Source organism: Bombus huntii, chromosome 16, assembly GCF_024542735.1.
Source record: "Bombus huntii isolate Logan2020A chromosome 16, iyBomHunt1.1, whole genome shotgun sequence".
NCBI lineage: Eukaryota > Metazoa > Arthropoda > Insecta > Hymenoptera > Apidae > Bombus > Bombus huntii.
In genome coordinates this window covers 5,223,241-5,249,949 of record NC_066253.1, presented here as the reverse complement: position 1 = coordinate 5,249,949, position 26,709 = coordinate 5,223,241, and the positions used below count along the sequence as shown (strand labels likewise).

General features: G+C 37.3%; 1 protein-coding gene across 1 annotated transcript; it reads right to left on the bottom strand.

The window, feature by feature from the left end:
- Window positions 1-964: 964 nt before the first annotated feature.
- Window positions 965-26,664, bottom strand: LOC126874667 (venom allergen 5.02-like). The gene is made up of 7 exons (XM_050636983.1): window positions 17,583-26,664; window positions 10,184-10,305; window positions 9,718-9,799; window positions 8,714-8,874; window positions 7,774-7,874; window positions 5,394-5,488; window positions 965-4,380 (listed from the first exon to the last, which is right to left on the bottom strand). Exons 1-7 carry the CDS (start codon window positions 17,686-17,688, stop codon window positions 4,334-4,336), a joined length of 714 nt encoding a protein of 237 aa, XP_050492940.1. The 5' UTR covers window positions 17,689-26,664; the 3' UTR covers window positions 965-4,333.
- Window positions 26,665-26,709: the final 45 nt, after the last annotated feature.

Genomic DNA, 26,709 nt, shown 5'->3' with positions numbered 1-26,709 from the left:
CATGAATACTTTTGCCAGCCACTGTACGTACGAGTGGCAATAAATTCTCTGGGCTATAACAGACCCTGTCGAACTGGTTCCAGCGTTATCTTGTCATTTACGTTTCTCATTCCGGCCGAAAGTTGAGTCAACTTCCTCCCAATTGCGCAATCGTCTTTATCGTTAATGGGTCTGTTAATACGTTTTTTCTCTTTTTAACAAAGTTCACGAATATAACGTTGACCATAAAAGAGGGCGAGACCTCTTCATAAATAGAACGTTCAGCTGTTTTGTTCGTGCGTACCATTTTCCACGGACCATTTACCTACAACTTTTCGATGTCAATTAACGCTGATCCTCTTGTAGGATTACAACTTCGACTCCTGATCGGCCGTATTTCACAACTGAACAGTGTTTGGCTTTCATGTTGAAGAGCGATGCCCAGGGCCATTGTCCTGCAGGTTACCAACTGTTATTGCAGTAGTTTGCGTGGTAACAACTGTAATTCAAACACAACACGCTCGTAGTCACGAAGATGTTTTGTTAAGGTTTCATATGGGCTTCTGTTCTGTGCGTTTTCGGAATTATGCCATTAGACGTGATGTTAAAGTTCCTAGAGATCTCGTCGTTGACACCAACGTCGGAGAAACTACAACTTACATCTTGTTGGGTTTAACAAAAAGTTTTTGTTCGATTTTCCTAGCAAGATCAAATGACCGGTTCTAAAATCTAATTTAAAATTGAACGTCCATTGTTATTTCTTTTGTTCATCCAACTTTATGTAAATTATTATATTAACAAAAATTTAGAAATTGATTAATCAGATAATAAGGTTAAGGTTTAGGATAATAAAGTTAAGACAAATCCGTCATGGTCGCCCGAAGGCTAAATTATCATCTATTAAGGTTTCTTTGGAATGAGAAAATAATAGAAGCAGAGGACCTCGACTAGTCTATACTTTTTAGTTGATCCATACAGTGTGTTCGGCTATAGGTGTGAGGAAATTTAAGGAATGATTCTTGAAGGCGAAATGAGATGAAAATCAGGAATAAAAGAATTGCGTTTTTCGCTTTGTTTTTTAGTTATTGACAATTAAAAATCGGCCAGAATAACCCTGCACGCGAGCAAACCTTCATTCACGAACAAAAGAAGGTCAGCCTGAGCAGCGGGGCGCACAGTGATACTCAATCCGGTCAGCTCACCTCGTACAAGTCATAGAGAAGACTATGGTATTCAGAGACGCAAGCTGCGAAAGTGCCGCCCGCACGTGTCCATAACAGAATCGTAACAATAGCACATAGGCGACATTTGTACAAGGTTCGCACACGTACAGCGATTATAAAATATACTCTTTTCATGTTACATATATAGCCACATCAAATTCGAATATTACATTTTTATTCTTAAGTCTAACTTATTTGGACGAGCACGATAACTAATTAAGTATACATGTTTCTTGCACGTGTAAATAGCAGAGAATCGAGGCTAGACTTGGTGAATCAGGAACCGGATAGAACAATACGGAGGGCCACAGGCGGCTAACAATAAATCGAAAAGAATTGCGAAGGAAAGCCTGCTGCTCGGATATCCGGGATTTCGCTGTCCCCGAATAAGGGAATTAAACTTTATTGCGCGATTTTTGCGTCTGTATAATCCGCCACTTTATCTCACTGTTGTGTTTTATTAAACGATAATTCCATACGCGATATATACGAAATTCCGCCTGTTTATATTCACGTGTCAGCGGTCTTCCTGTCCGAACACGATGCAACGTTCGAACAGAAAATTTGTTTGTCTTCTGTCTCTCTTTAATCCTTTTTATTTTCGTTCGAAACTTTCAAAATTGTCTCCAGAAGAAAAATAGCGGTAATATATTTGGTCGGAACAGATCGCATCAGCTAAGTTAAATCCTTGGCAATTAGACGAGGGAAAATAGTGAAATCGAACTAGCGAGTTGAAAACCGATATAAGTACGAAATTAGCCACTTTTTAAAATTGGAAGTATAAATGTCTGTGATTGGGACAGTCCGTCCGGTTTGATGAGAGTAAAAATAGTATAGAAAATGTGACCAAATTGATAAAGTACATCTGAAGCGAAGCATCGACGTTCTATGAAGTTTGTTTTTGGAAAACTACTAATGGCACTCGTCAACAAGACGACTAATTCTTTTATACATCACGCTGAATTTACTTTGGTAATCAACTTGCGTTAAATCATTTCTATTTTAATTACTTTTAACGTTAACAGGTACTACTACTTTTTGCCACTGTATTAATTTGTTTCATTTGCAGATTAAAAATTCTGTTGAGTCGAGGAACGGTGAAAGTCCAATTATTAAATTCATTTTAATTATAAAAGACTCACAAACGATGTTCAAGCACAGGTAGGCAGATATATGGACGTTTATCTCGTTTAGCATGACCGTGTTTAAATTGCAACAACGCTATAAAATCAATGACATTGATAATACACATATACACACAAAAAGAAAGAAACTAAAGCTACTCTTTGAAATATCTCAAAATGTGGTTTTCAGGGTATATTGTTCTTCGACTCATCGATTCAATTGTTTGCCGCATTCCACAACTGCAGCTGCTACAAAATTTACACAGGCAGCTTTTTAAATTGGAATATTTTGTAGCTGGAGGAAACCGGCTCGCGTTTTTCCACGTTATACCGACAATTAAACGGCTCGAAACGAATTGAATTAATTGAGACAGCTTGGAAAAAAGAATGATCGCCGTGCATGGGTTGTGAAAAAAACCCGAGCGCCGTATCTTTCTGGTCGCGTAAATATTTATACCCGGCGTTTGCAGTTGCAGTCACGTAACGACCGCGATGCAAAATGCATAGGAAGTGCAGGTATCAAATGAGAAGAAACTTGCTAGAATGGTGCACAACTCTCGTTCGCGTAAAATGTTTGATTCCGAAGATGTTCAAATCCTATCGCGAAGATTACACTTTGCTAAAATGGGTAGGAAACGGAAATCGAAAAATTGGAACATAATCGAGGTCGCTTTGGTGGAAGGACTGGTTATTTCTAAGATTACTCCGCACACGTTTCATCTTCGCTTTTAAGATCTTTCATTTTTCTATTCGTGTTATTATTCTCTCGAAGCACCGCGTTAAACATGGATTAGGATAGTTCTTCATTTATTTATTGTCGAAATATTTGTGCCATGTTTACAGAGTATTGACATTGAATAAAGCCATGGAACAAAGGATTAAAAAAATATGTCGAAAAAATTTGTCGATAATGCAAAAGAGTGGATTAACTACGAAAGAGGAAATATTGATGGTTTAAAAGGTTATCAAAAAAATATATAAAAAATACAAAGTTATACTACAATTAACATCGATGACTGAGCTCTCTGTTTTTCAATATTATTTTACAGTTTTTATCCTATTTTCAATTTTTTTCATACATATTTTAAATTCCAACAATGATTCTACTATTGATTTCATAATTGAAACATAATCGTTGCGTTGGTGGGAGGACTGAATATCTTTTATCCCTTTAAAAATCTACCATCTTTCTATTCCTTTTATCGTTCTTTCGTAGCAGGATGTTGAACATGGATTAGGATAGTGATTTTTAATTTGTCTTTATAAAACAGTGTCATCATGATCGTACAACGTCAATACAAGGAAGAAGATTAACGATCAACAAGCAGATATTTTTCATTTAGAAGGATTGTAATTAAAATCAATGATCGAATTCCTCTTTTTTTCAACATTCTTCTACAATTTGTATTTTACTTTTAATTCTTTCCATACATATTTCAAGCTCCGCGAATAATTTCATCGCGAGACTCTCAACATTTACAAGATTACAAATTTCAACGATTTAATTTTTCACTTCTTTCAATATTGAATCGAGGCCACGAGATATTAATATTTACAAAATCCTATTACCCTGGCGGAACGTTACGTATCGATGTTACATATATCGTCACTTCGCAAAGTTGTATTACACGTGATTCGCAATAATCGTTATTACATTCCAGTGAAACATGAAATCGCTTGGTTTTCGCATATTTCAAATATGGATCCTCGTTTAATTTTGCTTTATGTAACAGAACAGATCTGCCAGCGAGATGATCGAATTTCAGCTTAATGGGTTAACGGAAACTCGCGTAATCGTTGGGTAAACCGCACGGAACGATTAGTAAGTACTTATTATTCTAATAACTTTTCTATAGTTTTGGTCTTTACAATCACGGACTATGTTTTAGAGACTAGAATATTCAAGCAAATCAGATAGAACGATCTATCGATCGGCTTCGACGACGCGTGGTCCTTGAAAAACCAATTGAATCACTTGTCTGTTTCTGCATGTGAATATGAAAATCATTAACCATAACTGCACAACGCTCCCAGATAGTAGTAGTGCTCCGCAGCTGAAAACAGGACAACATAAATTCATTGGAGAAATACTAAACCGAAGAGGAATCTAAATAGAAATATAAATCTAAATAGAAATACTAACATTCTCCTTCTTATCATGGTAAATCGTTTGCAAAGATTTTTCACGTGTTTATCATTTATTGAATATAAGAGATTTCTATGTCTCGAATATATTAATATTACTTGTGACCGATGTTATAGGTTGTACCAAAAGTTTCTTTCGTTTTATAAGGAAACAATAGATGCACAACATTTTTTGTCTTATATTATTTTATTGAATTACGTATGATCCATTTTGTTTTATTGGAACAAGAGTCTATAGTTGTCTACAATAGTCTCTTGTTCTTATAGAATAAAATGGATCGTACATTTAATAGATTAATTGAATAAATTCGATAAAATAACTTTTCGTGCAACCTAATATTTCACGCGTTCTTTGATCAACAAATTTTAATCGCTTTACGCAATTCGGTGTTAATTTTATCTTTTATCTAATGTTCGCGTCGCAAGAGGATAAGAATGTTTTATCCAATAATTACAAATTTGTTGTTTTAGTAAAGGTAAATGTCTCTGACGTATTTACATAGCTTTCTTCACGCAAGGGTTGACATTACTACGTGGCTTTAAAGTCGCTACGTATTAACAGATTGCGAATGTTTATGCATTTCTGGGCAATTCAACGATGCAAAAATCTACGAAATGCATGTAACGTTAAAAAATGTATGAAATATCCAACGCGGTGTTTATTATAATATTCAGTAGAGAAATGAAATCTTTTTTAAATACGTCCGTAGAAATATAAATACGCGTAAAGGTCCACACAGTACACAACTACATAGTGTCACTATGATCTACTAACTGTGATCTAAATACACAACTACATAGTTTGAGTATGATTAAGACCTCTGCAAGATTAACGCTAAATTAATTACTATTAAAAATAGTCGTTTCTTTCGTTCTGAAATTAATCGCGATAACTGGACAGTAATTATTACGTGAAACTCACAACAAAGGCCAGCGTATCGATTTGAATAAAGCATCCCGTAATTGCCACAGGCAGGCTGGCCCGATTGATACGGTTCAAAGCCGATCACGTTCCCGCTGCAACGTAAAATAAAACGTTAGAAGAAAAACGGTTATGACTGGTCGCCTGAAGCTTCTTCAAATTGTCATAAATTGTTTAAAAAGTGCTAGTAGAGTTGTACAGACCTACGGAGAATTATAGAAAGTTACAGTTACGGAGACTTACAGAGAATTATTAGGATCGTGAGATTTATTAGAGTCATTAGTTAGGAAGAGCCGTTATTTAGAAGCGAGTTGAAGAAGATAGTTTTCCATAAGCTACTCGAACTCGAGGCATAGAAGTGTAAACTTTGAGAAGAAATATTCAGATATCGATGGTTCACTGTACAAATGTTCTATGTCCATCTTTTCTGAAATTTGCTGTTTCTGTATGCAACAAATTCTGTTCTTCACTGTCTCTTTAAGTAGCTGTATAAGAATCACATTTATACCTTAGTTGATGATGAAGTTGTCAAATACAATACTTTCGTTTATTGTATTTAGTGTACTATACTGTATTGTACTGTACTGTACTGTACTATAAGTGTACTATCTGTATAGAAATATCTTCAGGAACTATTTTCTGATCTATATTTGTCACTTTATGTTTCTACAAGGGATCAATGTACAATTGGCAACCAATGCTATATAATCGAATTCATTGAAACGTTTGTTTATTTCTTTTACTTGTTTATTTGCTTTTCTCGATAATCCTGAAGATGGACATAGGATATTTGTATTATCATACAGTTTTAACTATTTCTCCTCCTTTCAATCTTTTCGTTTTTGTTGAACTCTCAAAAAGAAAAAAAAAAAAAGAAAAAATTCAGAAGACTGAAAAGATTCGCTCATACGTCAATCGAAGAAATCTGAAGCATTTTAGGAATGTATTAAAGGTTTTTTCTAAAAATTCAATCGAACCACAGATTCCAGAAAATTGCGTATTCGAGGAGGCCTTTTCACAGTGGAAAAAGGCGGTACAGGCGCGTTCAATTTGTTGACAGTAATAAGCTACCGATCGACGGGAAATACTCGAGAAGCAAGGAAATTTATGGTAGGATTGAATACGCGTGGCGTTTCGTTTGCAAGCCTCCGACTATTTCCTCGAGGAATATCGGGACCAACCCCGATTTTCGTTCCTTTCGCATACTCTCAACTCGATTAAAAATTAACCCATAACAAATACGATCTCTGTCGATTGATATCTTTTTCCACCAGAGGGAAATAAATAATTTTCCATCGATATATTCCAATCTTTATCCAATGTTTTTGCAGCGAAACATTTCCAAATTAGATCGATATAGGGAATAATCTTTTTTGCACCGGATCTTTTTAATTAATAAAATTTAATATTCTTTAATAATTTTAATATTTTTATCCAAAAAAATTATTAATACTCTTCTCCTTCGTTTCTGTTATTAAATTAAATCATCTTAATGTGGCTGGTTGAGAATCATTGTGGTGAAAGTCAATTGATTGCTATTTTTCATAGAATAGTGCTCTATATACAGGGTGGTTGGTAACTGGTGGTACAAGCGGAAAGGGGGTGATTCTACGCGAAAAAAGAAGTCGAAAATATAGAATAACAATTTTTCGTTCGAGGCTTTGTTTTCGAGAAAATCCACTTTGAATTTTCGCTCGGTACGCGTGCACTTTATCGCGTCTCGTTATAACGGATCTCACTGTAGATCGTTGTCTCGATGGAAAAATTAAAAAAAAAATTTTGTTCTATATTTTCGACTTCTTTTTTCGCGTAGAATCACCCCCTTTCCGCTTGTACCACCAGTTACCAACCACCCTGTATAACGTATAAAAATGTACGTATAAAATATAGTGCTCGATATTATATTTAAAAACAATTATATAAAATAGCGTTCGTTTGTTATTATAACTGATTAAAGTATGAAGTTACTGAAATGATACTCGTAACGATTGAAATTCATATAAAGACCGTCTTGCTGAAAATCTTCACCGGACAAGCTAGATTTTAACGAGAACCAGCTTCGACAAAGGTTATTTCTCCAGTAGAACCAATCAATTTTCACTCGACGATAATTCAGGGCATAGATTGTTGTTTATGATACTGCTGCCATCTGTCGTAATTCTTGCTTCTACTGTCGGAATACATTGCTACATAAAAATCGAATATTGGAGAAGGATTGGCTTTGTTATTGATCGATAACAATTGAAGCGGCGAGAATAGGCCGAATCAGATCTCGAATTTCGAAAGAGTTTTCTTTCTGGGTCTTCCTTGTTGAAAATTTGCGCTCAAATATCGAATGAAAGCGATTGGCCAAAGGAAATAGGGGAAACAGAATTCTCACCTGGGCCCATAGTTACAGACGTAGTTCTTGGTGTAGCCCCGGGCAGGATCGTAATAGAAGGAGTAGCCACAGCCCACCAGATATGTGTCACCCCAGACAAGCTGCAAGTAATTTAAAACCTGCTTCATCCCTTTGCATACTCGAGATTTTTTGCCTAAGGTCTAAGATCTCCTAGAATCTTTTTCACGAATTTCTCGAATGCTTTCCCTTGATGCTTCCTATTACCTTGCTGGCGCTACAGGTTCTTTCAAATTTTTAAATTATCATGCTCGACAAACTTTTGTTTATGTGATCACGTTTTATTCCTTCATTTATCTACTTTGTTGTCTGTGAGTTAGGTTAGAGTAGTATCTCGCTTGTGCTACAGGTTCTTTCAGTTTTTGGAATATTATACCAGACAAGCTTTTGTTTCATCTTTCTGCGATTACATTTTATTCGTTTATTTATCTTGTTCTATGTTTATTTAATTCGTGAATCAGATTAATGCGTTATTGGTGCTACAGGTGCTTTCATTTGTTCCATCTAATAGTTGTCCCATTTTGAACTTAATGGTTTGGGGTTTGAATAAAATTTAGAATTTTCAGAAAATCATCATTGGGTTATTCTAATCTTTTTACGATCTTCTGGGCAATGCCAGAGCTTGAGAAACTGAAGTTAATGACATCTAATTTTGGATAGAAAATTCCAATATTTCAAGGCATCTTCCATTACAACCGAGCCATCGGCCACTTAAAATATCTTAAGAACTCTCTCCGTTGACGTTAGATTCTCTCAGAAATTTCATTTCCATTTAACGTACCATAGCTATAGTGTACTATAGTGGTCTCCCATAATAGTTTCCTGGGACTCACTTTTGCTCGATGAAATCACAGTATAGTGACCTACTATAATGGTTTCAAGGGATCGGATAGGACATCTAAGAGCGGCAAGGACAACTAACCTGAGTGTAATGGCCGGTGGCATCGCTATAGCCTGTTTGATAGTGATGTACCTCGTCGAACCAGCCGTTGATCATCTGGCGCCAGTTTGGCTGGTCGTCGTACGGTCCCGGGGGCCTCGTTGTCCATGCTCGAGCCATATTTTGCCCCACAGAGAACCTGCCTGCAGATCGATCGTCGTTAATCATGATCGATAGTCTGTTTCACTGTGGACCGACAGAGGATCGTACTCTCTGTCGGCTGATTTCTTGTTTCACTAATTTATCGATTGTTCTAAGTTGCGTGGATCATCGCTGTTCAGGCCACGTCAATAATGTCGTGAAAGGGAAAGAAAATCTCTTTTGGATCTGCCGATTTCGATCTGAATTTGTGTTACGAAGAAGGTACACGAAAAGTCTAACATTTATAAGGGGGCCCATTGATCGTAAAAGTTAGGCGAATCGAAATACGCAAGAACATATACAATATGTGTTTGCATGTATGTTCTTTAGAAGTTTAAGCGCCTGAGGATATTTCCTATTTTTAATAAAACTTTGGTTTTTTATCGAGTCAAGTATTAGGTTGAACTATCTTTAATCTTTTCCAATCTTAAAGCAAATGTCACAGTACCTGTCTTAAGATTTTTTGATCTATGATCTTAGAAGATTTTATGGTTATTATATAACAAGAAGTTACCGAGTTGTCATACTGCTTGTCATTTCTCGTTTAAATAAATCAAGAGTTCATATTCGAATAAGCGGATTCAATCGGTTGAAATTCAATCAACCGGTCACTAATTAAAATTTATTTTTGATAAATGAAATTCGCATAAAGGGATCTCTATTATAGCTTTATCAGATGCTTCGAATTGTTAAGTGTGCTGTTGATCAATTGTGATCACGTGACTTGTCTCATGCGGATGCCCTTTTCATGCAAACGCTGCACAGCACAGCGTTGATCTACAGAGTGACTCAAAAGTAGTGTCCTGCTAGTTAAAGCGGTTACAAGTAGTTGTAGATCTACTTACGAACATTCCTTAGATCGTCGTGGATCTCAGCGCACCGATTCGTCCACCTTTGCGCCATGGCAGCCAATTCGTCGTCCCAGATCTGAAAAGAGTCCCTATCTCCTAGTAACAAATTTCCAAATCGAACTCTCGTAAAATCGTTTAAGAAGGCAATTGATTACTAGGCAGCGGATATTTATGCAAATTCGTATTTTTATGAATGTAACTGGAGAAGCAGGACCCGAGCATTGATTTGTTTCACTCGCCAAATATCACAAGGGGTACTACATTTTGGATATTTTATATATTTTAATATATTACGTGTATTCTGCGCATTCTTGCATTAAAATTCTCATAAATGAATAAAAATCTGTAGTTGATTTATCGTAGATTATGTACAGATAGTAGTCCTTTGCAAGAAGATAAAAAAGCGGGGTTAGGTTGGGGTTAGGTTTGAAGGTTAAGTTCGAATAGTTTTATTTCTTACCATTTCTCTCATATTGGCAGCACTGGGCTGTCCATTGATCTGGCCCAGAGCCACTAGTTGTCTCAAGCGATTATGCTCGTCTAAGATAGTCTGTTTCTCCTCGCAGGATAGATCTGTGGATCCTAGAAATAAATCCATAAGCAATCAAGTAGATCCACTATACGCACCAATCTACGTATCGCTGTAAAATAGTGACAAACTATTTCTAAAGAGATTGCAACTGGTTTTTGTTTTACATTTGAGTGAGATGGTCCGTATGGCCCCACCAAAAACTGAATCTTTTAACTTAATCTTATTAGCTTGAAGGAATCTCTAATCCTGTAAGCATTTTCCGTTTATGGATCAACGGATTATGGATTTCACGGAAAAAGCAGATTTTTCCCATGAACAGTGTCACCCACGAGCTACGTTGGTAGGAGGCTTCCTCCTCCTATCTTCCCCCAGAATTGGAAACTTACAATTTGCTCCGCAGTTTCCATTTTTGTATTTTCCTGTAGCAACAGGTACTAACTGAATTACGAACTCGATTGTTCTGGACATTAGTTAAGACTGGTAAGTTCTCCTACCCTCTGGGCAGTCTAGAGATGATCTAACGCTAATAGAATCTTTGGAGAATAGTTAGAGATTGTCCAGAATGATTCAAAGCAACGTTCAAACGATAATATGAACATTCTCTGGTAGATTCTAATTAAGAATTCGAACTTTCAACACTTCGATTGATCGTTTTAGTGTTCTTTTCAACACGTACAGGATGTTTCAAACGTTTTGTGCAATTATTCAAACGTAACGTTAATGTAAGGGATTCTATCGCCTTGTTGAAACTTGTCTTTTTTTTTCCCGCTCAGTCTTTCGTCCATTTTCTTGGCCAGCTGGATTAGCCAACGTGCCGGAAAACTTTCCAGGAATCTGCTTTAACGACGTTCCCTCTGTCTTTCGACAGATAACTTTCCTGCTACCGTATTCTTTCGCCTAATAACTTTTAGCTCCTCTACGAAGACGAGGAATGCAAATGTCTATCCCGCTGGGACGCGAATCGGCAATCGAATTTTCTTCTTGCAGCTCTGGACAATTTTTAGTCACTTTCTCGCCTTACTTTCTCGTTTTACCGATTAGTATCAGGTTATTCAAAAAGTATATCTAGCGTTGTACAGATATTTATGCAAATTTCTATCTTTTAAAATATAATTTAGAAACTAGAACCTGGATAAAAAATTTGGTTTATCCATTAAACATGGCGAAGGGTACCGTACTTTGGTTATTTTGTACAGGGTGATCCCTAATTCATGATGCAAATGGGGTCAAGGAGATTCTATGGAAAAATCGAGAATAATAAAATTACGTTGAAGACTTCATTTTTTTGGGGGGAAAATCGAGCTTGAAAATTTGTGAAGTATTCGTGAATTTGATCAATAGCCGGTCGGACAGGAATAGAGAGAAATCGACAGAGGTTATGTTACATTGGAAAATAAGTCGAGAACGAAGTATAAAATTTCATTGTTTAAGGGCAGAAATAGATTTGAATATATCTTAGTCAAGAAATTTATTAAATAAATTAAATAAATTTTCAAATTCGAATTTCTCGAAAATAAAATCTAAGATAAAGACATTATATTCTACGTATTCGACTTATCTTCACGCGTAGAATAACCTTCTATCGATCTGAATAATCTCCCCTCTAACTGGGAATCGAGCAAATTTACGCATACTTCGGAAATTTTCAAATTCGATTTTTTTCAAAAACTACGCCTGCCACGCAATTTTGTTATTATCGAGTTTCGTCTTATTCCGCAGCCACGGCCCCATTTGTACCACGAATTACGCGCCATCCTGCATTCTTTGCATCTTCGGCACGTTCTGCTCGTCTTTGTATAAAGCTTGGAATTTTCATTAACGTTATAGTTATTAAATTATAGTAGTACTCGACATACCATAGAATGGGTCGAACGTAAATGTAGCGTTCCGCTATCTCGCGTATTGGAATTTGAAATGAAAATATTCGTAGGCGGAATGAGAAGCTGGCAAAATCCGAAATATCGTAATTCGCCGGTGATGCGTGAAACGAGAGTTCAGCACGAGTCGTTCGTTTTGAATAACAATTCGCCGAGCATCTTGGCGTTTATTGCACGCGCGCGCCCACAAATTTACGGATTTCCCGTAATTAACCGGCAACTGCTTTAATTCGCAAATGTAATCGAATCTCGTGGCTGTTCGCACGGCTGAATACGGTATTTTTACCGTCGAATCGATGTTCGCCGTTCTATCGAAATGTAATAGATTCCAATTTTCTCCCCGTAAATAATGTACGAGCTGAATTATTCATGAAGCTAGGTCGGCGCACAGCTGGACGAAAACCGGAGCAATAAAGTTACTTTGCTTCTTCTGTCCCTCTTTTTCCACCTTTATCTCTCCCTTGTCTGTTTAATTACGGCGAATTTGTTCGATACTTCCGGCGATAAAAACAACGGCACTTTACATGAATTTTCTTTAACGTTTCAATTCGTTCCCCTCCTCCTTTTCGTTCTCTTTTTTTAAATACACCTATCCGCCGTGCAAAAGGTTACTCTTACGACACGGATTCGCTGTAACATGGTTGGGGAATTGGGGGATACCCCCGTAGAAAACGGCACGTAATGAGAATTTTTAAGTACAGCCACCTGTCGTGCTTTGTGTCTTTCATTCGAGTAAGCGCGTGTGCTGTCTCTGATTTTGCCATTCATCACATTTGATCACATTGATGACATTTTGGAACGTACGAAATCTTCGAGTATCGAATTTTTCAATGCGTTTTTAGTTCGTGATTTATCAGGATTTGTCGACTCATGGAAGTGCGAATAGTTTAGAACAAAGGAAAATGAACTTACACGCTACGTTCAAAATGAGCAGTCCAATTGTTATTGATTGTTTTAATAAACATATTTCTCTTAGTTATGAAAACGAAATAGTTTGCTTTTGTTAACTTTTGGAAGCTATTTCTTGTGCTAATTCTTTGTTTCGTATAATACGAATATATTTTAAATGACACCGTGTAATTTTGAATAGATAGTTGTTTCTACTTTCATGTTATTTTGTACTTATTTTTAATTATTTTAGGATCAGTAAAAACATCGGAATTTAAATTTCGATGTGACCTGAACTAAAGAATTAATGTTTCATAGATACCTACGTCTATTGTTACCCGAAAATGAGATTGCGAAATTAATTCTATATCTAGCACGTGTTTTTCTATTTGTTAACTGTCGCGTCGCTCATTTCGATTGCATTTCGAAACTGTGCCGTCGATTTTCCCGCCATTTTCACCCAGCAAATATTCGACTAATTTCGCCTCTTAATGGACACGTTTCCTTTTTTACGACGAGTCATATATTCTCGGCTTTGCCGTAACGACCTGAAATTATTGAAATTTCGAATAGTGGCACGTTCGCTGTACAACATCGGGTTACCACGGAAATTAAAATAATTTTCTTTCTTTCCATTTCCTCCAATTTTCCGCGTTTTCGTCGTTGGAGAGCATCAAAGTTACTAGAAAACGAAAAGAACAAAGAAACAATACGCAACGATAGATATATATATATGTCATATGATATCACATAACATATTCATATAATATAATTATATTATATAATATACATTTAATGATATATTTATACCAATGAAAGTTTTCCATCCGAGAGTTAATCTCTATAAACGATTAATTGTTTCATAATCTTCAGTCATTTTGTCACTAAAAATTGATTTCCTTTGTCGTTCTATTTAATATTTGATTGACATTTAATTAGAATACCCACGTCACACGATCAGAGCTATAGAAACGACGAGGCTCGAGTATTATTACGTAAAATCGGTAGAAATAAAAAACGATCTAGCGCGACGGCGGATCAGTTGGCAGCACTGGGCGCGGGTTGGTTTCTTTTTGCAGCGGAAATGAGCAGGGCTTGGCTGGTACGTAACGATTCGACCGACACCTGCTAACTCCATTCTCTTGTCGTAGCGCCTGGTTAAATGGATTTCGTGGGAATGGACTTGCCAGCTTGTTAAATAAATAGTCCCTGGCTGCTGGCCTCCATTCAAAGTTTCCCAGTTATTTCCATTCCTTCAAGGGAAGGCCTGCCCGATCGCTCGACCGTCTCAGTCGATAATTACTCTTGCAATACCGATTCTCCCCGCGACTTTGTTGCCTTTTCCCTCCAATTTTAAATCTTCGTTACTAGAAGAACAATTTTTTAAACCTAAATTCCCTCTTTCTCTCTACATTTTTTACAGCTTTCCCGTCGCATTTGCCATAAATACATTTCTACCTTAAGAACTATAGCGCGATGCCTTATTAGAAATTTGGATGCCTGAGAGCGGACAAATTTGGTACTTTTTCATTATCCTTCATTTTTCTCTAGATAAATAAATATCCCTATGACAAATATAACGTTCGTTTCATCGCTATTTCGTGTATTTTCTCTCGAACCTTTCTTTCCTACCAACCAAAGCCTTTCTCAACTTTGTCACTTTTTGGCACCCCCCCCCTTTCTCTTTCCCCTAGACAAATATCCCCACGACCGAAATAATATTCTTCTCTTCGCTTTCTCTCCTTTTCCTATTTTCTATCGAATTTTTCTTGGCAAATAAAATCGTTCTCATTTTGCAGCTTTTTAATCGAAACAATAGAGGCTGCGGGGCAGCGTCCCGACCGGACCGGAAACGACCCGTTGGAATTGAGGGCAAGGGAAGGAAAAGAGCACGGCGCATCTCCGCGAAATTTCGAATTCGGTGCACAGTTTCCCGATGCTCGTTCTCAATGGGAATATTCACGAGCGGAACGAGATACGCGATCGTTGAACGAACTTGACTAATTGCCGACTGGAAACTGTTATTCAACGGAGACCGAGCGGTGCGCCTGACGCACCGCACGAACAAAGGAACTTGCTTTTTCCGCGGTAATTGGAGGATCCCTGCTTTGAGAACATTTAAAATGCCCAAGGTGCGGAACAATTACGCGGCCAGAGGAAAAAAAAGAAGAGACGTTGAAAAATGGAAAAGAGGTCGAAGAAACGAACTTATCGGTTCTCGTCGAATGGTATCGTTATCTACTAGAACCAATCGGAAATTAATTCGGTCGTTTAACTGTCCAGTATCGTAAATATACATGCTCTGTCCATAAATCACCGGACAATTACTCATTTCTAACAAAATGGTTGTTAGAACGATGCAACGTAAATACAATTTGCCGGCGTCGTGCAGTTGTTTCATTTTGTGAGATGTATAGCCACTCTACGATAATATCCGAACATTGAATTGGATACGTACACGTATACGATAATAATAATTATTATAATATAATAATAATAATTTACGAACGGTACTCTACACCAATTTCGATGACCTTGAAATACACGGTCAGGGACACGATTCTGAATAACTTTTCCCTATACGCGTTATCGTCGCTTGACCTTAGTTTTCGAGGTATAGGCAAAAATATTTCATTGACCGTTACCAATATAATAAAAAATTGTTAGTATGGCGAAAGTTACCAAAATTCATAGCGTATGAATTTTAAACTTTCTTTCGTCCGTTACTGTATATAGCAAATTATTAAAACTATATTAGAGAAATATAACGAAATTATATCGATGATTATATTAAATTGAACAATAAAGTAACTTGTTCTCTGTTGATCTGTTCAAAGGAGTCGAGGCACGGTTCACCGAGGCAACGCAAGACCACCACGTGTCCATCGTCACAGGACAAAAATTGGTGCAATTTGGATGGCACGTTCTACCCCATCTACCATACTCTCCTGATCTTGCACGCTCAGATCATCGCTTATTTCGCTCGTTAGAAAAATACTTCAACAATGAGAACTTGCCTTCTTTGGAAGATTGCAAAAACGAATTGGTACGTTTCTTTTCCTCGCAAGACTAAGCAATTCTACGCCGATGGAATAACGAAGTTCGCCACAATAATGGCGAAAAGTCATGGAAAAGAACGATGCGTACGTTGGTTGGAAACGATACACGTAAAGGAAAAATCACGCGCTTCAGTTTGGCCGTATAAACGGAACGAACATTCTCGAATCAACAATTGCAGATAAATGAAAAATAAAATCGTATTGAAAACCTAGATGAAGCGTTAAAAATGCAGCGTGTAGTTGCATTTCATGACTGGAGCTTGAAATGACTTAATTATAGCTGAACGACAGTTAAGGATACTTAAAAGTTGCTTATGCCTAGTCACGTTCTTATCGCGCTTGCTGAAGAGCGTTAGACGAACTGGAAATCACGGTACACGGTTCCGTGGCGATTATTCAAATCGTGCTTCTCGACGAGATGAATCACCTGCACTAGAAATCCACGTGCCACGAACAAAGCGTTAAAACTCTGTGGAACAGAGGCAAGTGCAAAGATCGAACCAACGCTTTCCGGAGCGAATTCTTCGACCCTTACGCAAACCTCTGTGGTTAAACGAGCGTAGAATGAAGAAATTATTTCGTGACCACTGGGACGTTGATTGTTCCAGATTTTTTCTCTAACGATAGAATGGCTAATTCTTTTCTATAGAAGATTTTGGAATTTTGTGGTCTTTTATGTTAATTCTCATTGCTCTCGGCTACCAAAGATTCGTTGCTTCTTTTATTTCGTATTTTTCTGATTTTTCTCACACAATTAATTATCAATCGTTAAATTAATACGATTAATTTTGAAAATTTAATTAATTTGCACTTTGTCTAATTTTTCTCTGCAAGCTCTCTAATTTCTAATTTCTTCAATGGGCCATTCATTGATTTAGAGTTTTCCACCTTCTGATTTCGTATTAATTTTTCTTATTTACAATTTTTGTTAATTCGTCAATCTCGAATTTCTTTTATTACTTCCCTGCCGAGTTTCTAATTTTCCTAATCTCATTTTCTAATGCTCAATTTCTATAACCCTCTAACTTTTCTAATCTCCTAATCCTTTATGCCTGATTTTCAATTTCCCTAATTTTACATATCCTAATTTCCAATTGCTCTGATTTCCATTTTACTTAATCATATATGTCCCAATTTCTTCAGTTTCCCATTTCCTCGTGTCAAGTTTCCAATTTTCCCTTTCCTGAACTTCTAATTTTCATTTTCCCTGACTTTCCATACCCCAATTTCCAATTACTCTTAATTCCACATTACGCAACTATATATGCTACAATTTCCCATTTTCTCGTGCCAATGTTTCCAGTTTTCCCTTTTCTCGATTTCTAATCCTCATTTTCCCTGACTTTCCACGTCCCAATTTCCAATTACTCTGATTTCCACATCGCCTAATTACATACATACGCTCCAATTCCCAAATTTTCATAATTCCATTTTTAACACAACATGCAATAAAATCTTTACCAATTCACTACCGCTAATAAAATCTGAATTATAATCACTTACTCATCATAGTTTTTCCGGAGCACGATGGCCACAGATTGTTGGCGGAGGCCACGGAGACCACGGTCAAGATCAACGTCAGTTGCCTGGCATTTCTATCGAGCATCATCTTCTTCAATTGTTAACTCGCGTCCGGCAGCAGGCGATTCGGATTTTCCCGCGTTGCACAACGAAAATTGATGCGTAAGTCGATAAAATACGTATGGTTGGCTTAAATACGTGAACATAGGTCAATGGAACTATAAAATCGGCCGATTGACCGGTGAGAACCGGTCGTCGGAAGCAGACGGACTAATAGCTTAGCACGGTCGTGCGACTGCCTTTATATTCACCTGTCTCATGGCTTGGACCGTGTAATTGTTCGCGCTACCAGTTTACATGGTGGGGACCGGTTGCATAGGTCAGGGTGACTGGTTTCAAGGCCATCGAGGGAGCAGCTTTTTGTTTAACAGATCGGCGGAAGATTAACAATATCCTGACAATTTTCAGTCGTAGAGAATTAAATATCAGTTAAGCGGGTATTAGAAAGGTAGGATCAAAGCCAGTCAGATTTCGATTCCATTCGACTTAAGGTCAATGTCAGGTTTAACCATGCTACGCGATCATCGAATTTTTACCTTTCAATTCGGCTTTCATTTTAGCAAACGAAAAAGATTCGCAATGTTTTAAGACGATACTTCATCGCGCAATTGAAACGAGGAAGGATACGTACCGATAAGAATGTTGCCATATTTTCTTCAAACTTGAGATACTTTTTAACGCTGGAAAAATAAAATTCAGCCGGAAATGGCAAGATCCAGAGAACAGGATTAGCAATTGGATCTATGTGTACTTCTAGATCCGAGTCTACGTTAGATTCTACGAGAGTTAGGTCTAGGTGTAGGTCTACGTCTAGTTCAGTTTATAGCTCTCAGCTTCACGGACCGATATGGCAGCTATAAACAATTATTCACCACTCGCTCTCAGCACATTTATGAGTCTATGTATGATCATTGAATAAGCGCTCGAAACTTACGCTTGCGTCCAATGCTATCTTCATGCGTGGACTTACAATTAGAGATAAGGATGAAAAACAGTAACGACAAAATGCTCTTTGCCATTCAAGTTCAGCCGTACCATTCAGGATTATCGGATTTTCCCTCTCACGAGTCTGCGGTTCAGCACACGTGATTTAACACACACTCGGACAAATCGCGATGTTCTCGAGCAATGAATTTTAAAAATGTAATCTCCTCGTCTCGATCGTAGAATAATTTCACGTGTAATCGATGCATTTTCTTAGTCGACCGAGATTCAGATTAGATTTCATCCAGGCTGCAGTTAGACCAAAAAGTAGAACCTTGAGATAGGTTTGGATTAGATTTGAGTTATGCACGAGCTGTAGACTTCAGTTAGCTTTGGGTGACGCTTCAGTCAAATCAGGATTTTGGTCACGTTTTTATTAAATCTGACTCGGGCAAGGATTATATCACTGTCAGGTGTGATCCAGGATTCGATTATACCTGAGTTACGTCAGGATTTGGGTTATGTTTATATCAGCTCCGAACTGGCTAAACGTCGCTATTAAAACGGTCAATTTTTCCCTGCGACGTTCACTTGCGGAATTTATCACTTTTCCAGCGGACTGAATTTTTCCCATCAACTTTTCTACTAAACTAACCGACATACGCGCGCAGAACGTATTTCTACAATTGTCGTTGCAGCTCGCGTCTACGTATCGTAGGATTAACAACGTCTCCACTGATTCGCTTTCCAGTTGATACATCCGCAAGCGAAGATAGACAAGTTTGAAATTTCCGAAAGGATGCCGTGCTCCCCTACAAACGCAGTGATTATTTCCAGCTGTCTAATTGAATCGGCGAGTTGAAGAACAGCGCGTATTCGAAAGCCACGTTTTCAGACATTTCGACGAATAGCGTTAGTTTTGCCTTTTATCGTCAACGCTGTTAATTTTACAGTGCTCTCCCAATGCAAATACGGTCATGCCAACTCAGACGAACGTTCATGTCTGTCTACCTGTGGTTCAACGTTATTCCTAAGTCTCTTACGATTCAAATAAAACCATTAGACCCGTGCTGTTGCCGAGCTCGACACATGTTGCAGTTAGGAAATTAAAGAAAATAATACAGTGGTAAAAGATACTACTTAAAGCAAACTCATCATGCCGTTAAGAGAATTTTAGTCGTCGTCGTCCTGTCTGTGAACAGCAGCCTTCCCTCAACAAATTTCTCGATAGAACGTCAATTGTTCGTTTGATGTTCTTAACGTGCTTCCTTAACTTGTTCACATTTTGTTAAACTCAAACGACTATCATATATCGTCTATGTATTTCTAGAGTAATTTTTCGCATTGGCGTGTAGTTTCACGCGTTTACACTTCGATTTTAATATTTCTCGAAAGTGTCTAATTCGGGAGTTCTGCTGTTCATCGACTCATCCGATCGATTCTCTTTAATCAAATATAGCCTGCTGACAACTATCTTCTCGCAAATCTCTATGTAACTTTCTAAATGTCTCATGAATAATAATTTCCTGTATGAAGCTTTAATGGTCGACTTTTGATCAGCTGCTGGAATGTTTAAGTAATTATTGAAAGCATGCGTCTAACAGTTAATTAGTGCGTAAAATAATTCATTTCGATAAGGTTTGCGATGCTTTTAAGCGTTAATTATTTATCGATGTTCCAGAACGTATACGCGTGGACCACGAAACGTCTGTCCTTTTCCCTTCTCTCTTTCTTTTTTCTTTTAAATGGAATAAAGTTTCGAATAGGTGTATCGACCGGTTCTAGCGATCGACGTTGGGAGCCAGCAGACTGCCAGGCTCCAGAATCTCGAATGAATTATTCCTCGCGAAGCTGTTTCTCCGAAACGATTAGGTATTCCAGTCATTTGCATGTCCAGACTTTGGTCTCCATTATTTTTTACTTAATTCCGAAACGAATTCACGATTTATAATACTCTGAGACAATTTCTTTCGAAAACCAGTTCACAGCCGTGTCTTCCCTTTCTTCCATCAACAAAAAGACACGAGCGAATTTTTTCTCGCAAAATTTCGTATTCCCTGGAAGAGTTTCAGAGGTATTTTTCTTCGCTTGAAAAATCTCACTCTGCGTAGAGGCAATTTTAAACGCTAGGAGAGAATTTTGCCGAATCTTTATGGGCAAATCGTTAAGATAAATGGCAGGAAGCTAATGCGCTATCGATCAACGTTCTAAGAGTTTCTACGCGTTTGACAAAATCTACGATATTTGCTAAATGTAAATATGGTTCGTGATCGATGAAAGTACGTTGCTCGTTTCGGTTTCGATTCGCCGGCACATTCGTGAGAATTAATAGCAGTGAAATAATTTTCTGTCATAATGTTGAAAATAAAATAGAGATATCGATGTTTCGAATGGATTGGATCAGGCGTCCAAATACTTATACACGGTTGTATATATTATACGAAACATTCTGAAATCTCGTTAGCACTGTGGCGAGACACGAGTATCGCGATTGTAACAGTAAAGTTTGAAAGCAATTCGAAGATGTGTACGGAATTTACAAGACATTTATTGCAAACGTACAGTTAGTAAAAAATTAGTAGAAATTACGAAACGTTCGAATTTTGAAGCATCCGATTAGCATGGTCTAAAAAAGATGGTCTCGTTAAATTATTATTTTAATTATTAATATAGCGAATAATCGATCGTTCCAATATTTTTTTCTTACTATTTCCCAACTTCTATGCACGTTTTCAAATTCGTTAAAAATTTGTCCGACATCGGTCATAGTCTTGCCTCGTTACAGTGCTAATGAAGCTTCAGAATGCTTTGTACAGTATACGCATAAAGAGTTCCTAACGGTGTTCCAATATTTCCCTCAGCCACGGTATATGCATTTTCAGACCGCTTTCAAATTTTACTATCGCAATCACCATAGTCTTTCGTTACAGCGTCGATGAAGTTTTAAAATGTTTTCTACAATGCACGCTGAACGAGTTGCCGAAAGTGTACGAATACTTTCGCCGGCCACCGTGTATACGTTTTTCGACTGGCTTCATATTTTACTATTATAATCACGATAAGCTCTGGTGCCAGTGAAACTTCGAAATGTCTCGTATAGTATACGCGTGAAGAGTTGCCAACAGCGTTGGAATATTTCCTCGAGCCACAGTGTACACGTTTTTAGATTCGTTTCAAATTCGACCATTACATAATCAAGATAGTCATCTTGCACGACAGTGGCAAGGAAATTTTAAATGTTTCGTATAACGGACAGAGTATGTTCGTAGAAAGATTTCCGTGCCAGCTAACTGTGGCAACAGTTTTGCCAGCTATTGCGGATATTTTAAATGTTGAACGTGAGATAGAGCGAGCGGTTTGTTAAACCGAAAGTTAGCACGAAATGATTTATTTCGCCTCGAACGTGCGAAAAGCGACGCTGCTAGCGAATGCACGGCGCATCAGGCCCGTGCACTTTGGAATGCAAATTCCTCCGCCACTTTGCGCGCCACCGAGAAAATTTTCTCCCGTGGTACGTGCCCTGAGTTTCGCCTTGTCTACTTCGATTTATCTCCCGCGAACGCCTCTATCGCTACTCTGTCCTCCGGCTTCTCGGAACAGCGAAGAAAAAATATAACAGTGGCGTAGAATTTCATTCCCTTTCAGTTCCATTTTCGAGCGCAGCAACCTTTCTCTCGGGATTCCACGTCAGTTTCGTGCGTTGAAATTTTCGAGAGTCGACGAAGAATACGGAAGAATTTAGGAGCGAGAGAGTTCAGGCTCGTCATTCGTTACCTTTACGTCTTGATGTTAAATTTTTTACAGCGATCAGGATAAAGTAAATCTCACGGACTGAAGGATTCTCAACGAGTAACTTGGATAACGAGTGTTGTAATATTTTGGACAAAATTAAAAGGTTTGGCTGTGGTATGTTTCAATCTGTTACAGCACTAGCGACAAGATATAAACGGTGAATGTTTGAAGGAAGATTCGAGCATTCAAGGCAGTAGAATTTTGGAACGATGCAAGATTTTGTAATTTTATTCAAGCCCCATTTAAAAATACACCGGTGACCTTAAAATCTAGCGAAATACGAACCGCAGAAAAATGTCAGGCTTACCGTCGTATCTGCTCCTCAAAATCAAATAAATGTTTCTCGTATTTGTTCCCATCATCGATAATACGAAATGTCTCAAGTCAGCTGAGACGTGCTGCATATAAAATTACAGGGAATCTCTAAATAAAGAAACTTTTATTCGAATGAGTTAACAGGTTGAAAGATCAGGTTCTGTCGTTCATGATTCACGAAACTCTATTCGCTAAGCTAATCGCTTTACCACGAGTTTGAGTATGACGCAACTTGGCGGACCTAGCAAAGGCCAATCGGAATTTTTGTGCGATTTCTCGAGCGATCCCAAGTTTCCACTAACTTTTCGACCAAACGAACATAGAAGAGGAAGAATCATCAACTGGTTGGCAGTAACGCAATCGGGTTATCGATCAGGTTCTAAAAATATCCGATAGTTAAATGTGGTTTGCCGTGTTATAACGGGTTTCGCGGACCACTTGTCCTTGTTTCAATGAAGAAGTCGTGTTGCTCGATGGAAACGGTCAAAGAGGAAGCTGATCCAGAGGAATCCTCAACCTTCTTCTCTCGGTAAGTGTCAAATCGATTTTTCTTTTTTAATTACAACCTTGCATCCGGCATTTCCTCTGCCATTTTTAAACAATTTCAGCCGATACTCTGGAATTTGGCTGGTGTCCGATTTTCTTCAAACTTCGGTATACACAGGGTGGTTGGTAACTGGCGGTACAAGCGGAAAGGGGGTGATTCTACGCGAAAAAAGAAGTCGAAAATATAGAATAACAATTTTTCGTTCGAGGCTCTGTTTTCGAGAAAATCCACTTTGAATTTTCGCTCGGTACGCGTGCACTTTATCGCGTCTCGTTATGACGGATCGTTGTCTCGATGGAAAAATTAAAAAAAAAAATTTTTTATTCTATATTTTCGACTTCTTTTTTCGCGTAGAATCACCCCCTTTCCGCTTGCACCACCAGTTACCAACCACCCTGTATAAAAAGGGTTATTTAAAGGGGTAGAATATTATGAGAAAATTGTTGCAAACAATTCTGCAGATTGAGTGGTAGAAAGTAAACAGAAAATGGCTAAAAAATAAGTTTAACGTAAGATTTATTAATATTGAATTGGAATAACGAAAGATAATAAATAGAGAATAAAGAAAAGAATGGAACTTACTGGCCATTTGGCTCGCTGTCGGATAAAGAGAAAAAACTTGTTGGAGTGTGTTCACGCTCTTTATTCTTTACAAAGATTTATCACCGCTGCTGATGCTTGCTTCCGTATTGAATGAATTTTCTAATAAAAAACGATAAAATTGAGTCTTAGATTAGGTTCAGGTTTAGTTGTAGTATAAAGTAAAACATATTTACAACACTTTTTTTTAATGATTCCTAAATTGATTTTCTAAATATCGATACTGACACCTGCTGGACCATTAAACGAGTTTCCAGATAGAAATGACAAAATATAAAACGAGTTTTAGGTTAGGTTTAGGTTTAGGTTCAGTAAGGTTAGAATCACTCAGAATTGTTTGCAATATCTTTTTCCGTGACATTTTATCTTTTTAAATATCTACACTGTCACTTGATCACACACTAAACGAATTTTCAAATAAAAATGAAGAAGTTATATATTTAGTTTTAGGTTAGCTTTGAGTTTAGTTATAATGTATGGAATTGAGGGTACATAAAGTTGCGTACGACGATTTTTTAAATGATATTGTACCCTTTGAATAGTCACGTTCGATATACCGTAGTCTAAGAAAAAATCGAAATTGTACAGTATTAACCGATTTCACTTAATTTTTCTCGTGCGATTTTAAATTCCAAGCATAAAAATGCATTATTCTCTTTTTCTATCGTTAACGAAGAATGGCACGTCTATCGACTTCATATCGGATATAAAATCGATTTCCAAGGTAGAAGCGAGGATTGGCTGCACTCTTTTATCGAAAAATAAAAGTTCTACGACTTGTCATCCAACGTCTCGAAACGATCTGAATAAAAATCGACGAGTATAGGTTACCAACTTTCCTGTCTCTTCTTTTTCTATTTTCCTTCAAGCTACAGTGGCGTGCAAAAATTTCCAGATAAATTTTTCGCTTTATATTCGAAGAGCGACATCTAATATAATTTTAAGTAATATTGGGTATAAGAGTGTGATAAGTAAAAGAATACATATACTATACGTACACATGATACCATACACATACGATACACGAACGTTATATTGTCTAGCTATACAGGGTGGTCCATAAGTCACTTGCTCGGTTTAAAATCTTATAACCTCTTCTCTATCGTATACCTGTAAATTTTTGTTTCAGATTCGTGAAGTCTCTTTCTTTGGAAATTTGTAACAGGAATATTTATAACGGAGCAACGAATAAAAATAAGCGAATTTTATTTTCGAAATCAATGTTCCATCTTTCCAACGCTGTTCCAACGAAAAATGTCACGCTTTTTCACCCAGATAAATATATTAATGAAGAAGATACCAAGTTTTGGGTCATCGAAAACTCAAAAAATTGTTCATCAATTGCTGTTTATTATTACGTCGCAAAGAGTAATCGGACCTTATTTTTTTTTTTTCAGAATTTTCACTCGCTGCTCCATTGTGGATTTTTTCCATTATAAATTTCCAAGAAACCAAACTTTGCAAATCTGGGGCAAAAATTTAGAAAGATTTAAAAAGATACTGAGGAAGATTTAAGAAGAAAAATAAAGTTATACAACTTTTAAATGGAAAAATGTCTCACGAGCCTGTATCAGATGTATAATATCCCTTAAAATTCTTTATGAAAATTTAACTGGCCGGAAACTTTTCCACGCCACTGTATTTCCAACATTTTACAAATTTTCTATCGTGAATTTAGCGTCGTTTTTGTACGATGTTTTTAATAAACCTTCCTTGTCCTCGCAGGCTCCTTAAATCAGCGTCCTAATTCCAGCTCGTCAGAAGTTCGTTAATTAGGGCCCTCCCCCTCCCTCTAATTGGACAGGCGTTAATCAAGGATTGTTAATTAGCCTCTTAATAATCAGGTCTTCCTTGGCTGGCGTTTAATTAAGGCCTCGTTAATTCGAATTTTCGTTTGCGTCAGGTTAATCGGCATTCATTAATCAGGTTTCTGATAACAATTGAAATTTCAAGTGGAATACGGACGCGATTCCATTCCAACTTCGTCAATTTCGCAATCGATTATCGATCGCGATCTCTCGTATTAAAATGGACATACAAATGAGAAAGTACGAGATGCTATTAAAAAGAAACCGGGCTGGTTTTATAAATACTTATTAATTATTCAACGAATATTTTATAAATATTATCAAAGTCCCAATCTAAACTTGATTACCGTCTCCTTCAAAATAATCCTTTTCTGCGTTGGTATAGCGATCAGATTGACTCTCACATGTGTCAAATAATTTTCGAAAATCATTTTGCCCATCTACGTTAACAGTCTGTTCTTCAGAGAGCAGCGCTTACCAGACAAATTAAAGCGCGGAGCTTAAATTTCAATTTTCGAAATAAGAACAGGTCGTAAGGGGCTGAATCTGCCAAACCTACGAACAAATACCTTGTGGATTCAGTCCCTTGTTTCTATTTCTCAAAATGAAATTGGAACTCAAGGCACGACATTTCGACATTTTATAAACTTTTATAACAAACAAACATTTTACAAGCTTTTATAAACTCAGACCGATTTCTATTAAACACTTTTATGGGTTGCCCGGGAAGTTCGTTCCGATTTTTAAGGAATTTGATCGACATAAGGAATCATATTGAAAAGCTTTTCGACGAAAAATCTGAGAGGTTCTGGAAGGATGGAACGTTCGAGTGGCGTGAAAGATGGAGAAAGGTTGTGGAACAAAATGACACCTATATATATAATTCAATAGATGCATATCGAATCGAAATGTAAATCGGAACGAACTTTTCCAGCGACCAATAGCACCTCGTACACTTGACAAATTTCCAAACTCGATTTTCCTGAAGACGAAGCGTCATATGAAAAGATTTTGTATTATATTTTCTTCTTATTTTTTCACAAGGAATCACCTAGTGCCCGCC